Source organism: Paroedura picta, chromosome 10 (assembly GCF_049243985.1).
Source record: "Paroedura picta isolate Pp20150507F chromosome 10, Ppicta_v3.0, whole genome shotgun sequence".
In the NCBI taxonomy this organism is placed as follows: domain Eukaryota; kingdom Metazoa; phylum Chordata; class Lepidosauria; order Squamata; family Gekkonidae; genus Paroedura; species Paroedura picta.
The window spans coordinates 46059199-46073802 of record NC_135378.1 but is presented as its reverse complement, the minus strand read 5'-3'; the positions used below and the strand labels follow the sequence as shown (position 1 = coordinate 46073802).

The window sequence follows — 14604 nt, the reverse complement described above, 5'->3', positions numbered from 1 at the left end:
CATTTTAATATTTAAGTGTTTTAATGCTTGATTTTTACCTCCTTGGGACCCTATTTGGGTGGAAAGGTAGCATATTTTGAAACCGAAATTTGCAGGGGAAGGGCATGTGCTGCCTTGTAGGGCTATAGATAATAGCTTAATGTACCTATTAAAAAGTGAGTATGCCATGTGACACTTTTTTCCCCTTGCCATTGGGCAGTTCCTTTCTGTGCATCCTGAAGGGATTTTTTTTTTTGCCATTTTCTCAAGTGATATTCACACTAGCAACACTAGGAAAAGCCATTGTCTTTTCTTAGAAGCTTCAGTTCTATCTTCGTCTTGCCAAGCTCAATTACCTTACTATTTCTACTCCAGCATATTCATTGTAAAAACTGTAAGTTTGTCTGGACATTGGTCTTTTAATTTTATGTTGAAGCTGCTAATATTTCATTTATAAGGAAAAGCTGTACTGTCTTGGAAATAAGGTCATACCTCAGGGCCAAAAATAAAACATCTCAGTATTGTGTTAAAATTATGTTATTGGATTAGAAGCTTCTTTACTTGGACTTTATGTAGGGTGACATTATGGTGCTTGCAGCATGGCTGTTCTCTACCCTCAAAATATGGGTCAGAATGCTCTGTTAGGTGGTTCAACTTAAATCTTGATTTGTGAAAAATGAAATCTCTACAATATCTACCTTGTTGTGTGAGTAACATACCAACCTGGCTTACTTGACTGAAACTTGGTTGGATGACTCTGATATGGTTACCTTGACATAACTCACATGGGCTAGGTGTAAAGTTGTTCACCAACCTTGAACAAGATGGGGGAAGCATTTATTTTCCATGAATACTTTCTCATCACAGTGTACCCAGTGCAAACAGAGGCTGGCTTTGATTGTATGTACCTTGTGTTGGAACAGATTAGGGATCGTGCTGGTGTATAATCCACCAAGTTTACCAGCAGGGTCTGACTGAGATGGTGTCAGACCTGGTGCTGAGGATCCCAAGGATGACTGTCCTTTAGGATTTCAACTTAGGCTCAGGACTTGATGGCTGCCATGAGAACTCTGGGCCAGTCTTAGATTGCAATGGGCCCAACACATGACAATGGAAGATATGTTTCACTTACCGTGAATCTTCCATCTTGGTGGTCTGAAGGCAGGGCAGTCCTCCTCATGGGCAGGATTGCAAATCTTGTGACTCCACTTGGGGGGGTCAGGTGCTCTCCTGGTTTTCTCAGACTGGTCCAAAGCAGTCCCATATATATATATAAAAAGACACCTACACTCCAACTAATTTACAAGCTTCCATACCAGATAACACCTCTGTCTTAAACGTTCTGAGGATGGAAACCAAAAACCATCTAACACAAATTGTTAACTGCAGCAGCAGATTAACCTTCAACCAATCTGAATTCTATGGCTAACTCTCCCAATCCCAAGGCCCCGAATATCCCAGAGTAAAGAGCCAGGGGGTCAGAAATAACGGACTGACCCACATTTGGACCACCGAGAAGAAAGATTCATGGTAATTGAAGTAAATTCTCCAGTGAACAGAATTTTCTCCAGTCCTTGGCAGGGCAGTCCTGACTCTTGGGACATACCTAAGCAGTAAGCCCCTGGGTGGGAAAAAGTGGCCACTAGGCAAAGACAGCCCGCTGCAGAACTCACCTACCAAACTCTGCCTCAGCCACCTTGTCAATTCTATAGTGCCTGGTAAACAAGTGTACTGATCTCCAAATCTTCTCAAGTGATGGAAAAGCTCTGTAAGCCACTGAAGTAGCTGTTCCTAAGACAATAGGGCCGTTACTCCCACTGGATGCTCCACTCCCCCGTCTTTTGTACGCTAGGAAAATACAACCCCTAATCCATCTGCTAATGGACGAAGTAGAAACTTTCTGGCCCAGTGAACCTTTCCTAAATGACACAAGCAAGGAATCAGTCTGTTCTATCTAAATAGAAACATAATGGTCTCCTAATGTCTAAGCAGTGCCACTCATTTTTCTCAGGGCTGTTGGGATTAGGAAAAAACAATGGTAAGACCAACTTGTCTCCCCTATGAAGGGTGGAGTTCGCTTTTGGTATAAAGGCCAGATATGGCCTCAAGACGATTCTGTCGTTATGGAACTCGCATCATTCCTCATCTGCCGAGAGGGCGTGAATCCCAGATACCCTCCTAGCTGCAGTCACACAAACTGAAAGTCTTAAAAGTTGCCATAGGTTCAAAGGGTGGCTGTACTAGGGCTCTCAGAACAGAATTAAGATTCCAGGTCAGAAAGCAATGCACCTGGGGAGGATTAATCAAGGAATGGCCTCAAAGGAACCTTTTAATATGCGGGTGAGAAGAAGTTTGCCCTTAATTGCAACTCTAACTGCCGAAATGGCCACCACCTGCCTCTGGAGAGTACTGATACTAAGGCCCTTATCAAGTCCATCCTGCAGGAACACCAAAATATCTGCAACCTTAACCAAGAGAGGGTCTAAACCTCTTCCTACACACCAAGAACTAAAGACTTGCCAAATGTCATTATACACCCTATTAGTGGAGTCCTTTCTGGATACTAGTAGAATATTACTCTCTCATGGTAGCCTAACTCCTTTAGCCTTTCTTGCTCAACCTCCAAACAGTGAGACAGGAGATCCTGCCTCATTGGAAACTGCCAGGGTGCTGCTACTGAGAGCCTCTTCAGGTCCTGATACCAAGCCTTCAGCAGCCAAAAGGGTGCCACCAGAATTACAATCAATGACTGAATCAATCAATGACTGAAAACACCTCTTAGATTTGGCCTCCTTTTTCTTTGAAGGCAAAACCTTATTTTTATTTTTTGTCAAGTATTCATCCAGGCCATCTCCAAAAAACAGGTCCCCTTTGAATGGGACTCCTGCTATCCTGGTCTGAGCAGAAGGATCAACTTCCCAATTTCAGAGCCACATATTTCTTCTTGCTACCACATTGGAAGCCATAGACCAGGCTGAAAGCTGGATGCATCTGCTGAAAAGGTAGCTGTTAGGGTGATCTTTTAAAATTCATCCTTCAATTCTTTTGGAATTTCATTCTGCACCCAACAGATCCAAGGTCCAAATATAAATTGCTCTGGCAAAAATGGAGCTAGCTGAGGAAGCTTTGAGAGCAGCGGATGTTGCCTCAAAATTTTAGTGATCCTATCGCAAGGATCCTTGGGAAAGCCGTTATCCTCCGTAGGGAGGAAAGAAGTGAAGCACTGGCTAGTAACTGGCTTGTCTACCAGAAGTAACCTGAAGTGTTGAGCGGCTTCTGGGAGCAGAGAATAAAATCTGGAAATAATCGAGTGATTTGACTTGGGCCTGGCTGGAAAAGCTCTAATTGACCCAGCTGGTAAGCTAGGAGCCAAAGTCTCAGCATCCTTTACTGTTTTTTGCATTTTGAAGATTCTGAGAATCTTGAATAAAATTTTATTAAGCACTTCTTGAGAGTTTGCATCATAGTAACCAGCGGCTCTTCCTCTCCAGAGAGCCCTCCCTCTTCCTTAACAGCGGAAAATTCTGCAGACTCAGATTCAGCTTCCTCCCTGCCAACCATATCATCAAACTTTGCCTGCTTTACTTCCAAAGAGCAGAGATAATCTTCTGACTCCAAATGCCCCCCCCTTGAGGAAGAACTTTGTTTGGATTGAGTCTCATGAGCCCTCTTACAGTTTGATGCAGGAACAGCCTTAGCCACAGCCCCCCTTATTTCCTTTTGCATCTCTTCTTTAATCCAAGCTAACTAATTGTCTTGGGCATTTGTCCCAGAGAGATCGGGAACTTGAGACTGAGGAAGCAGGAATGGGCCAGATGAAGCTTGAAGTGGGGAGGAAGGGAGATCAATGTGGGCAGCAATACGGTCGAGGAAAGAGCCTGCCCTCAGAGCCATATCTTGTTGCCACCTACAGTAGAGAGTGCTTCCTGGAAAAAGTGAAAGTCACGCCTCCCCACTCCTAGTTGCAAGGGCCCGATCTTACCGGAATCCGACGGATGAGGGGCTGCAGGCGCCACACTTCCCCGGTGCAGGAAAAAACGGTGGGAGACTCAGCTCTCTCAGAGGACACAGGCCACTGTCTGTGACAACAGCCACTGTCCAACTGAGAGTGGAAAGACGGGGGTGCCAAGCAGCCTGAAGGCTGGATTGCCCCAGTGGCCAGGGAGACTGACTGTTTCCACCTCAGAGACTGTTCATCAGAGAGGCTGCCTCTGCGGCTGCAGTCTAAACTGGGTTTTTTGTATAATTGCTCTGCCACAAGCAGTGCAGATCTGTGTCCTGCTCTTAAGTGGCAGGGATGAAGACTGGGGAAGCTGGGAGAGCACCTCCCCAAAGTGGATTCACAAAATTTGTGACCCTGCCCACAAGGAGGAGGAGCTGAATCCCAAGAGTCTCACTTAGATCCTTAATTTGTTTTCCTGGCAGAAACTGTTAGCATGTTCATTGGTACTGGCAAACTTGTATAGGGAAATAATAGAATTGTTTAGTGTGTAGAGTTGAGACTTAACTCTGAACATGCAACCAGCACTACAGGATTGCGTTTAACGTGCAAGGTGACACGTCACACTCGTCACCATCTACTGACAGTCTGCAATTTGGTCAGCATCTTTTGCATTTTAAAGCAAAAAAATGGCGGCAAACTTGGAGGCATCTGTTTAATACAAATACATTTTTCCACAACAATTAGTTTATATTACGTTCCCCCCCCCACCGCCACTCCAAATATCTTTTAATACATAAGTTACCAACAAAAGCATCTAAGCTCTTTTGCAAGAGAACCAGGTAAAACAAGTAACAAACTCGTAGGTCCAACAATCATACACAGTAAAATATTTGCATCATAGATTGCATTGCAGTGCAAGAATCAGAATTTGACACCTAATTTGGAGATGGGCATGTGTATTGTATGCTTCTCAGAGCCACACTATCTACTGCTTTCCAGCTATAGCAATAGCACCAAAAGACTGTGTTAGATTCCTCATAAAAGGAACAGAATAATCCCGAGGGAAATCCCCTGAAGCCCTGTAGAGAGTTTCTTAAAAATAATTTTACCTTCACACTACCTTCTGTGTTTAACTAGGTCACACCATGATCAGTGGGGAACTTATGACACCTTTGTATTATGTAACTTCAAATGCCACCCCCTTAAACCCCCAAACAAAAACATCTTAATCTGTAAATAGACCAACTAAATGGGATGGCACTAGAAATAGAATTATAATCCATGTGGTTTTTAAATGGTTTTAAAATGTTATCATTTTTAATTCATATAATTGTTACAGTTTGATGTTGTACACCACCCTGAGCTGGATTTCCGGGAGGGTGATATATATATTGAATAAATAAAATAAAATGAATAAAAAATAACTTGTGACATGTTTCATGATAGAGCTCAATAACTGGGGCGACAAAAGAAGAACAGTTGGTTTTTATAGCCCACTTTTGACTACCTGAAGGATTCTCAAAGCAGCTTCCAATTGCCTTCCTCTCCCCACAACACTTTGTGAGGTAGGTGGGGCTGAGAGAGCTCTGGCAGAATCACTCTGCAAGAACAACTCTAATAGGACTTTGACTAGCCCACAGTCATCCAGCTGGCTGCATGGAAAGGCATGGTTAATCAAACCCAGCTTGCCAGATCAGAGGCCTCTGCTCTTAACTCCTACACCAAGCTGGCTCCTTGCAGTTGTAACATCTGGTATGTTTATTTTTTTAATGTTTCCAGTTCCTCCATAGTTATTTTAGCTATCTCTGTTGAGTTTTGTGCCTTTTAAACCCCCAAACAACAAAGTGAAACTTATTTATCTTGGCAGTTATAGGTTGTCATATTGTTTAAGCCCCTTCTGATTCCTTTAGGATTTAAACTTTTCAGTACTTGGTGATTTGTAGCAAACACAAGATGAGTCTCCTTGCTACAAGGTTTATTTTTAAACCAATATATAATGGCCATTAGGACACATCTGACTTTGAATTTTTCCAAAGACACGGGCCCTTAAAATCATGTTACATCTTTCATATAAACTTACCGTATTTGCCGGCGTATAAGACGACCCCCCAACATTTCCACTCAAAATATAGAGTTTGTTACATTACATTACAGTACTATGGGCCACTATGGGCAGCTATGTCTATCCCAACTGAAGTGCACCCGGTGTATAGGACGACCCCCCCACTTGGATACATGTTTTTCAGGGGGAGGAAGTAGTCTTATACACCAGCAAATACTGTATTCTAATTCTAAAATCTTATTTAATGGCAACTTCTAAATTATCATATCTGGATAACCGGTTGTCTGATTATACTTTTACATTGTGGGTAAGCTGCACTGCATCTTTGATGTCTACTCACAACTTTCAACTCTTCCTGTTGTGCCACAATCCAAGTAAGGCAATGTTTTAGTCTACATAGGTAGAAATATCACACCAGGAAGCCAGTTGTTGCAACAGCTGTATTCCTTAGTGAGACAAACAAACCGATTTAATAGTGATCTGAATTATGCGAGTCTACTTCTGTTTGATCCGTCCTGATTTTGTTAAATTCTTTTTGTTCTGAACTCCACTGCTTGTGACAGTATTAACCATAACATTTTGTTAAAATCATTGCTTCTATCTGGTCATGACTGGTCAGTTATACAGCATCTACTAAAGGTGATCGCCAACACTTTTAAAGTTCTGTTAAATCTTCCTTAGTATTAAACTTATAGTTAGTACATTTTTAACCTGAGACAGGATTCTGAGATGACAATGAGTGTCCCCATCCACAGAAATATGCAGGAGAAACATGGACTTTCCTGCCTTTTGCTACTGACAGCAGATCCATCACATCTTTTCAGGATCAAGAACTTACTGTTGTTTTAGAATTTACGGCATGAAATACAGTCCTTCAAAACAACTTTGTTTAATCCACTGCCGGCATAAATCTCTCCATTACTAGTAACACTGTCTTTGCATTACATTACTTAGGCACAACTCACAATACATTCAACAAGCATTAACAGTGGTATATAAGACTGACTTTTTTTTTCCCTTTTAGGATATTTGACTTAGACATCTTCAAGTACATATTTCTGAAAGGGGATACCAATACTTTTTTGCATAAATTCTTTTTTACTGGGCACATCATTATAGCAGTATGTATCTGCTGCATTTTTTTAATTAGTCACACTTCAGTTTTACATAAAAATACTGAAAACACAATAGTATCGACTGAACTACTGAACTCTTGATGGCTCAATTACCCCCTGGCTGAAGACACCATGCATGTACGATGTCCTCTTCACTGACGAGAAATACTGTTGCCATGGTGATACTGCCTACGTTGACTCTTTCAGGACTTCTCAGTTTCTGCTCTATCTATCCTGATCTCTTAAAACAAAGTAACATACTTTATTTTCCCACCCTTTGCATATTTCACACAATAATAAATAAGTACTGAAACAGCTTTACAATCTTTTGCAGTGAATTAAAGTACTCCCTCTGGCCTATAACCACCTCTGACTGTAGAACACATTACCTTTTTAATGAATAATTTCAGAGGTCGGTGGGTTTTTAAAAAAACTATTTTAGTTCTTCAAGCTGCAATTCTACAGGGATACAAGAACCTGCAAAGAAGCCTTGAGCCAAACATCTGCATATGGGGGACCAGGGAAAATGTTTACAATGACTCTGAGTTGCAAATCTCCCATTTAAAAATCTTTGCTTAAAGTTATCATTTTAGGAATGTTCTTATTTTACACCTCTTCCAAACCATAGATGCTATGGGTAAACCACCTCAGAATTAAATTTACATTATGAGATTTAGATAATTTGTGCTATGATGCATGTCTTTCATACAATTTTAAAGGGTTAATAATAATTTTTTTAAAAATTGCTTTAAAGTGTGTGTTCAAGAGTATGCTCATTAGCAAAAGACCATAGTAGCAAATACATAAAGGTTTTCTCCCTTGTAAACAGAACACCTGTAACACGTCTGTGTGCAGTTCTTTTTGGCTGCTGCCAGACTGGGTCTCTGCTGTAATTTCTTCATTTCCACTTTCACTGTGCCTAGCCAGAAAGGTGCAAAATTACTTCACAATTGCATTCCAGAGGTAACGTGTAATTTCTTCTGATCAATTTTCCTGGTTATTTTTCTGCTTACTCTTCACTACAAAATACTTAGCGGTTTTGCCCTTTCCTGTGGCTGAATAGGAGAAAGCCTGTTGCCTTGTTCTTCCATAAGGGGACGAATGCTGCTTCTATCACACTGGCATGACATCAGAAGCAGTTTCATCTCCTGATTGCTGGGAGTTTGTAGCTGTCTGTGATACCGGCACCACCACAGCATCTTTGATTTCAGTGTTTTGAACAAAGGAAGGTTTTTTCTCCTCTATTTTTTTGGCAGTGTCTGGACAGTTTTGAACAAATATCACTCGGTTGTAAGCTTTCAACCTTCGCCACAGCTGAATATACACTTTACACTGTACGTACATGAAGACGAGCCCTCCAGTGAATCCAATAGCCACCACAACCAGTTTTGTCCAAAATGGCCACTCCAGAACACCTTTCAAGGTAAAAAATAAAGGTATTAGTATTACGAAGCTTGGATAGTTGCTGTCTGTCTGGGATGGGTTTGATCCAAACTATAACTTATGCTTGCACAAAGGAGGGTTCTGATTTTTCCCCATATCCCTTTCGAATTGAAGCCCTCTGCACTGTACCCCAAGCTGTTTGTAAACGCTTGACTCCTGACAGAAACAAGGAACTGCTTCTGAAGGTCCAAAATCCATGTCCTGCAAGTAGAACTCCATTTAATGGCTTGGGTCCCAGAGGACATCCACAGGTGAAAAGAGGTGTTCGTTTTCATCAAATCCCACTTCCTTCTGCAAACCTCCAACTCTTCAGGATGCTGTTTCTATGTGCCCTGAGCCCACTAGAGCAGTGGTAGTTAACCTGTGGTCCTCTAGATGTCCATGGACTACAATTCCCATGAGCCCCTGCCAGCAAATGCTCTTACCTACCTCTATCTACTTACCTCTTCTTCCTTAGAAGTAGGCTTACCATTATCTTGAGAGAAAGCCACAGGTACTTTTTACTAAAGTAATCATGTGTAAAAACAAATGGATGTACTTAAAAATGCAGGAGAATGTGTGTTGCTTTGGGCAGAAGTTATTAAGATGTTTATTGGGTAAAAAATCAGAGGCAGTAAAATTGAGCTGTGTGAGAAGATGGACGTGGCTGTAACCTGTCAGAGGCTCGACTAAATTAGAACAAATCAGTAAGACAAATCAATTTATGTGTAGAAATATCTACTTTAGGAAACAGGGTGGGAAAACCCAAGATAAAAATGACCATCCAATTAAAGAAATCAGAAGAATAACTCACATTCTCTTTACTCAGTACAGGCTTTCTTTGAAAAAAATAACATAATGGTGTGTCCTTTCCTTTATAACGTTATTTGGCTTAAAGTCTTAAGCCATTATATCTTATCTCATAGGGGAATCATACAAGTTTATTAATTTTCATTTTATGTTGAGTTGCCAAGAGACAGGATGCCACTGACCTGATAGTATATAGGTCTCGATTTGGATTACTCCAGCTTTCTCTCTCCTCATTGAAAATTGAGCATTCAAAAAGTGAGTGAGACAAAATACCTATCTTTCCTGTGTTACAAAAACAACTCTGTTCTCAAGTTTCCCCAGATAGCAGCCTTTCATTTCTGGGGTCATAACAGCATTTATCTGGCAGCCCCCCCCCCCCCCCAATCTCAATATCAGGGTATGATCATAGATTTTACATTTTCTGGTAATTTAGCAAGTCTATTATGTCAATAATAGACTGACTGCTCTTTAGAAGGCCAGATCCTGAAGATGAAACTCAAATATTTTGGCCACCTCATGAGAAGGAAGGACTCCCTGGGGAAGAGCCTAATGCTGGGAGCGATCGAGGGCAAAAGAAGAAGGGGACGACAGAGAATGAGGTGGCTGGATGGAGTCACTGAAGCAGTAGGTGCAAACGTAAATGGACTCCGGGGAATGGTAGAGGACAGGAAGGCCTGGAGGATCATTGTCCATGGGGTCGCGATGGGTCGGACATGACTTCGCACATAATAACAATAATATTATGTCAAAGAATATAGTTGTCTTGCTTATTGGCTTGTACTTTTAAAATCCAATATAAATAGTTCTTTTTTGCTCTTCCAAAATCTGTTATTTCATTCTCCAATGAAGATAATAAAACTGGAGAAAAACCAAGTTGGTACAGGCTCTGGTCAACCAACTTTTTCAATTTACTTTGAAAAAGATCATATTTTAATCTAAGTAGGCATTTACATATGGTTGAAGAGAATCTTGATTCTGAGCCTAAAAGTCAAGCTAAGCCACTGATTCCAATGAGGGAATTGCAATTTCTTGATGGGTGGCTATATCAGATACACATTCAGATACCAAACTGCCTATCCCCTGTATTTCAATTGTCCAAATCAGCACTGGCCAAATCTTGATTCGGCCACAATTCAGCCTGCTTCTGGGAATGCATCCCCCTGGCTTTCTCAGGCAGTGTCTGAGAAGGTGGGAGGGTGAGTGTCCACCAAACTGTGCTCTGTTCCCTTTAAATCCCTCCACAAGCTTGGGGAGCTTGTCATTATCAGCTGTTAGGCATGCCACCTGCTCCCTTTAAATCTCTCTCCTATAAACCCGTCTCTCCTACCTTCAAAATCAAAGCTGCCTGCAGAAGTGGGGGAGGGGAGCTTTTAAAATTAAATGCTCCCCCACCTTCACAGACAGCTTCCCCCTCTTCTCAGGCAGTGAAGACAGTCTCTGCTACTTGAGAAGGGGGTGGGAAGCATGTGCACAAAAAAAACCCAACTCAAAACTTTTTGGATTTGGCTGAATCCGAAAAAAGTAAAAGAGTATTTATGTGATTGAGATTCAGCCCAAATCATTTCCAGCCAAATCTGAAACTATGATCTTTTTTGTGTGCACATATGTACCCAGGAGCTTATTATTTTCTTTCATACTCTTCTCACATTTGTGGTTATTCTTTCCCTTGATTAATTCATCCCCACCTCAGCCACCTGCTTTCCTTAAAGAGTAATTCCTTACTCTTTTGTCTTCACTTGCGAAACCCATGAATCTCCAGGTTAGATTAGTCATCTATGCGGTTGGATTGACAATACCCCCTGACCCTCCCTTGAGGCATGAAGAGGGGGCTATTTGACCATGGGGGTAGGGGTGGGATCTTTTTGCTGCTGAGTTATTCTTGGTATTGGGTGGTTGACCAAGATTTTAATTTTTAATTATGTATGTGGGGTTTTATCTCATGTAACCCGCCATGAGACTGCTTTGCTGATAGCGGCGGGGAATAAATCCAATAATAATAATAGTAATAGTAATAATAATAATAAACAACTTCATTCTGAAGCAATCATTGGTGTTCTCTCTGACTTGGAAGCAATTGATAACTCAATCAAAGGCTTTTGCCTCAACAATGACAGAGCCATTACCTAGTCTCCATTTCTTTGCCTTAATCTGTTAAACACATTAACTCCTTATTTTACGGGTTAGCTTCCCAGGCTTAGCCTCATGGAATAGATATGTAAATGGAGACACTTGGTCATATCCATGTGTATGTCATTCTTGGAACCCAACTGTGCACCCAGCATGCATGCAGGATGCCTTGTTGTCTGTCTCTTTCTGGACTTCTCCATGGTGTAAAAGATAGCTGTTAATCTTTCTCTGACCCAAATCTTAGTTTCCCCCCCCCTTTGCTTTCCTCCTGTGTGTCTGTGTTAGTTTAAATTGTGTGCAAGTGTGTTGGAGCTTTATTTTTTCAATAAAATCCTTTTATTTAATCTCAAATTTGGCCTCTGTATGAGTTTTACTGGTGGGATACCCTAGTATACACAAGTGGAAATCTTGCTTTTTACCTCTCCTGCTCAGAAGTCTCCTAGAATCAGATCATTTTCCCCATTCAAAATTCAGGAGACAAGTATATTTTAGGTGATATAAATTCACAAAACAATTAATGGGTTGCTCTTAGCATCTTTGTCTCAGGTTATGAAGGACTAAGCCTTTACCTAGGGATTCCCATCTGGATCAAATGCCAGAGGACAGTGAGAATTCAGGTAACGGAACTTATGCCCTCAAAGATAGTGCCTATCCTTATTTTAACATCTGTTAGGAATAAGTTCTGAACAGGATTAGATGGATAACATTTTGCCAATTTTCTTTGTCTTTTTTTTGTTGTGTCTCTTTATTAAATTATTCGTTATCTGAATGCTAGGCATCTAGACTATGCATTCCTAACATGCTATATTTACCTAATGGAGAAACAAAAGGAGGAGGCTGGTGGATTCCACCATCCTCAAGAGTGTAAAAGTGAGATCACTTGTTAGATGCTTGAAAGAGGAATGTATGTGTGTGTGTGTGTGGGGGGGGGTAGCAGTCAGAAAGGAGAACAATGTTCCACTTCTCTTGTAAGTAAAATGCAGCTTCTAAGGAATGGGGGCAACATAAAGGGGCAATTGGAAGGCTGCTGGGAGAGGTGAGGACTGGCAAAACTCACCAAGCTCTGGCACATCGAAAGGACCCAACACTAAATATCTACCAAGGAATGCCACACCTATCTCATTGTCCAAAATGCCAGTATTGCACAGTTTACTGGCTTTATTTTCCCTATAGCCAAGGCCTAAAAAAAACAAAAACAAAAACAAAAAAACCAGAATTTTTGTTGCAGAGCTTATGATTTAACAAGTTATGCAAATGAAGCAATTGTATTCATATACTTTTTCCATAAGTCATTGAAGTGGGGGGGGGGGAGAGGTTTTATCCTGCTTAAAAAAATTCCACCAGATATTGCCCATCTGTTTACGAGCTCATCTTCTTAAACCACAAAGGAGTAATGAGAGATGCAATAAAAACTGAGATTCTGTTAAGTTTTGCTCTGTCTTTGCAAATGTACCATGTCTAAGCATGGCAACAAAGAAAAAGCAATTCACTCACCGTTGTCATTTCCTTGCTTAATTTCCTCAGCAGTCCGATCTATTAAAACATACAATGACCAAACTACGCAGGTAATAGCAATAATGTGGAATGTGACCGAGCAGACTATCTTCCTTCTCTCACTTGTTGTCATTTGTAGTTTTTCCCACTGCAGTAAGGAAACAAAAACAGATGGGTTTACAAGGCCTTCACATAACATCTAATATCAGCACCTCTTCCCTCTCACCTCCCCTCAAAATCAGAAACCAAAGCAGGAACATTTTCCCTGTCTGTGAATTTATGCCCATTTGATCTTACTGCAGCAGTACTGCTTTTGCTTGAATGGGAGAATCAGCCAAGTCTAGGTTGCCTAAGGCAATTACTGAGTTTGTAGGTTCTTGCTACTGCTTGGTATGGTTTGTGCTGGTTCCATAAATTGGTAGTTGTGTTCTTCCTCCTGAACACTCTTGCAAAATGCACAGTCAAATGTCGTTTGAACACCTTTTTTGCCTTTTCCCAGCATTTAGACGATATAGTTACTTTCTGCTATGGAGGAAAGGGAAAAGCAACCTATTCATAAGGATGTGAAACCACACAGTGTGCCCCCTGCCCCTGCCCTAGATTTCCATGGACTTCACTCTCACAAACCGTTAACTAGAAGTATCCAGTGTAAATCCAACATGTTTGTTTTCACTCATACGTAATAATGTACTCTTCTTGTAATTATCCTATATGCAGCACTGTAGAGCAGGCAACCTTTTGAAATGTCATTTTACTCTAGGTATAAAACAGTTCAGAAATGCAGTTCTACAGTGCCACCTTCTGCTACTTGTCATTACTGCAGTAGTGAAATTGAGGGATGTACATTCTGCCAGATCAAGCAGAAAAAAAAAATAACCAGAAAATATCTTACTGGTATTTCGGGGGTATTATTACAAGTTCTCTGGTTACAGGTTCTCTGATCTGATCAGCTAACAGTAAAGCTAAGCCCTGGGATATTCAGCTATTGTAATCAGCTAAGACCACAGGCACTGAGAGCTCTCAGCTCTTGCTGCCTCAGCAGATCTTCTTGGATCTACATGCGGTGGCAAGAGACCTCTGTGCCACACACAGGTCCTGTGGACAGCTGCTGCTGCTGTGGCAAGGTTTAAACTGCACTACAGCAGAAGCCCTCTCAGGCAGGTCTGCATTTGGAGAGATCTCCCCACCGTGCTTAGGTTCTGGGAAAAGCTTCTGCTGAGGCATGGTTTAAACTGACCGCAGCAGTAGCCTTTCCAGCCATGTCCACAAGACAGTTTGTCCCAGTCAGGTAGGCTACACTGCCTTAGCAGGAGCTGACTCCTAATGCAGCTTGGTTTAAGCTGAGCTGCAGCAGGAGTGAGTCCAGGATCGTCCGGGAAGGTGGGAGCTGACAGCTCCGTGCTATCACGTTGGGCAAGCTGATATTTATTGCAGCTTGGTTTAAACTGAGCCAGCTGAGGATCAGCTCGGGTGGCATGCAGCTCCAGCCACCCCAGCTGATCCTCTGAAGTCCATGTGCGCTGGTGGGAGACTTTTATTTCGCATCAGGTCCTGGGGACAAGTTCTTCTGGAGAGTGGTTTAAACTGTGCTGCAGGAAAAGCAAGCCGGCCACAGGGTTGGGCTGGCTTAAAACAACAACAACAACAACAAC

General features: G+C 41.6%; 1 protein-coding gene across 8 annotated transcripts in view; it reads right to left on the bottom strand.

Annotated features, from left to right (window-relative positions):
- Nucleotides 1-4620: 4620 nt before the first annotated feature.
- Nucleotides 4621-14604, bottom strand: part of MARCHF1 (membrane associated ring-CH-type finger 1) — a 146667-nt gene continuing 136683 nt past the window's right edge. For all 8 annotated transcript variants that reach the window (XM_077299970.1, XM_077299971.1, XM_077299972.1 and 5 more), the window contains 2 exons: nt 12953-13100; nt 4621-8514 (listed from right to left, as the gene is read on the bottom strand). In XM_077299970.1, the coding sequence (XP_077156085.1) occupies nt 8213-8514; nt 12953-13100 (450 nt within the window). In that variant the 3' untranslated portion in view covers nt 4621-8212. The remainder of the gene's footprint in view (nt 8515-12952; nt 13101-14604) is intronic.